Below are 2,700 nucleotides of genomic sequence, written 5' to 3' on the forward strand. Positions count from 1 at the left end.
AAGGAAAGGAAAGGAAAGGAAAGGAAAGGAAAGGAAAGGAAAGGAAAGGAAAGGAAAGGAAAGGAAAGGAAAGGAAAGGAAAGGAAAGGAAAGGAGGAAGAGAAGGAAGTGGGAAAAAAAGATGAGGAAAGGGGGGAATAAGGGCAGGAAATGGGGGAAAAGATGAGAAAGAAAAAGGCAGAGAATGGGGGAACAAAGAACACACGGAAAAGGGAGAAGACAAGGAATGGAGAGAAGGAAAATGGGGATGAAGAACGCAGGGAAAAGGAGGGAAAAACAATCAGGGAAAAAGGGGGAAAGAAGATCAGGAAAACAAGGAAGCGGGAAAAATAAGGAAGAGGAAGCTGAGCCCCATTTCCTGCCCACGGGCCGGGAGGGCTCCATGGAGTGATCCCAACATTCCATGGAGATATCCCGTGATTCCATGGAATATTCCCACCATTCCAAGGAATGATCCCGCCATTCCAAGGAGATATCCCACAATGCCAAGGAGCGCTCCTGCCATTGCATGAAATTTTCCCGCCACTCCAAGGAGTTTTCCCGCCAAGGGATGATCCTGCCATTCCAAGGAGATATCTCACAATCCCAAGGAGATATCCCACCATCCCAAGGAGTGCTCCCGCCATTCCATGGAGATATCCCACAATCCCAAGGAGCGCTCCTGCCATTCCATGGAATTTTCCTGCCACTCCAAGGAATGATCCCACCATCCCAAGGAGTTTTCCCGCCATCCCAAGGAGCGCCCCCACCATTCCATGGAGATATCCCACAATCCCAAGGAGCACTCCCACCATTCCATGGAATGTTCCCACCATTGCATGGAATTTTCCCGCCACCCCAAGGTATGATCATGCCATTCCAAGGAGATACCTCACAATCCCAAGGAGTTCTCCCACCATTCCATGGAATTTTCCTGCCATTCCATGGAATTTTCCCACCATTCCAAGGAATGATCCTGCCACTCCAAGGAGTTTTCCCACCAAGGGATGATCCCGCCATTCCATGGAGATATTCCACCATCCCAAGGAGTGCCCCCACTGTTCCATGGGCTATTCCTGCCATTCCAAGGAATGCTCCTGCCATTCCAAGGAGATATCCCACAATCTCAATGAGATATCCCAGGATCCCATGGAGCGCTCCCGCCATTCCATGGAATTTTCCTGCTATTGCATGGAATTTTCTCACCATGCCAAGGAGCTCCTGCCATTCCATGGAGATATCCCACAATCCCAAGGAGCGCTCCTGCCATTCCATAGAATTTTCCCAACATTCCATGGGGATATCCCGCCATCCCAAGGAATTTTCCCACCATCCCAAGGAGCGCCCCCGCTGTTCCATGGAATATTCCCGCCATTCCAAGGAATGCTCCTGCCATTCCATGGAGATATCCCACAATCCCAAGGAGCGCTCCTGCCACTCCATGGAATATTCCTGCTATTCCAACGAATTATCCCGCCATCCCAAGTAATTTTCCCGCCATCCCAAGGAGCTCCCACCATTGCATGGAATTTTCCCACCATTCCATGGAGATATCCCACAATCCCAAGGAGCACTCCCCGCCATTCCATGGGATTTCCCCGCCATTCCAATAAGTTTTCCCACAATCCCAAGGAATGATCCTGCCACTTCAAGGAGATATCCCACAATCCCAAAGAGTGCTCCCGCCATTCCATGGAAATATCCCACCATCCCAAGGAGATATCCCACAATCCCAAGGAGCACTCCCGCCATTGCATGGAATGATCTTGCCATACCATGGAGTTTTCCCACCATTCCAAGGATTGATCCTGCCATTCCAAGGAGTTTTCCTGCCATCCCATGGAATTTTCCCGCTGCTCCAAGGAATGATCTTGCCATCCCAAGGAGATATCCCACAATCCCAAGGAGTGCTCCTGCCATTCCATGGAGTGATCCTGCCATTCCATGGAATATTACCACCATTCCAAGGAGTTTTCCCACCATTCCATGGAGATATCCCACAATCCCAAGGAGCGCTCCTGCCATTCCATGGATTGATCCTGCCATCCCAAGGAATGATCCCGCCACTCCATGGAGATATCCCACAATCCCAAGGAGCACTCCCACCATTCCATGGAATGTTCCCACCATTGCATGGAATTTTCCGGCCATTCCATGGAGTTCTCCCACCATTCCATGGAATTTTCCTGCCATTTCAAGGAGATATCCCACAATCCCAAGGAGATATCCCACGATCCCATGGAGCGCTCCCGCCATTGCATGGAATTTTCCCGCCACTCCAAGGAGTTTTCCTGCCTAGGGATGATCCCGCTATTCCATGGAGATATCCCACAATCCCAAGGAGCGCTCCCACCATTCCAAGGAGCTATCCCACAATCCCAAGGAGCACCCACAGCATTACCAAGGCACCCCATGCCCTCCCCGTCCCCAGTGCACCCCCAGCATTCCTGGCATTCCCGCATTCCCGGCGTACCCGTGACCACGTTGGCGATGCCGCGCCCGGTGCCGCCGGAGCCGCGCAGATCCGCCAGCCCCACCAGCGCCAGCCCCGCCATGGTCAGCAGGATCCCCAGCCAATGGCTGCGCCCCAAAACCCGGCCCAGGAAGGCCACGGACAGCAGCCCCGTGAAGATGATGATGGAGCCCCGCAGCATCTGGAAGCTGGAGGCGCTGGTCATGTTCAGGGCTGCGGGGAAACGGGGGAAATTCCCCAAAAATCCC

The 2,700-nt window shown here is 52.6% G+C and overlaps 1 protein-coding gene across 1 annotated transcript in view; it reads right to left on the reverse strand.

Moving 5' to 3' along the window:
• The window catches only part of SLC35F6 (solute carrier family 35 member F6), an 11,998-nt gene that overhangs the window by 5,336 nt on the left and 3,962 nt on the right, over positions 1 to 2,700 (reverse strand). Inside the window, exon 3 of the mRNA XM_057387955.1 lies at positions 2,453 to 2,700. This exon is cut by the window's right edge and continues 185 nt beyond it. Within this exon, the coding sequence (XP_057243938.1) occupies positions 2,453 to 2,700 (248 nt within the window). The remainder of the gene's footprint in view (positions 1 to 2,452) is intronic.

The sequence above is a fragment of the Malurus melanocephalus genome, unplaced genomic scaffold (assembly GCF_030028575.1).
Source record: "Malurus melanocephalus ecotype Western Australia unplaced genomic scaffold, MMel_1.1 scaffold_1455, whole genome shotgun sequence".
Lineage (NCBI taxonomy): Eukaryota > Metazoa > Chordata > Aves > Passeriformes > Maluridae > Malurus > Malurus melanocephalus.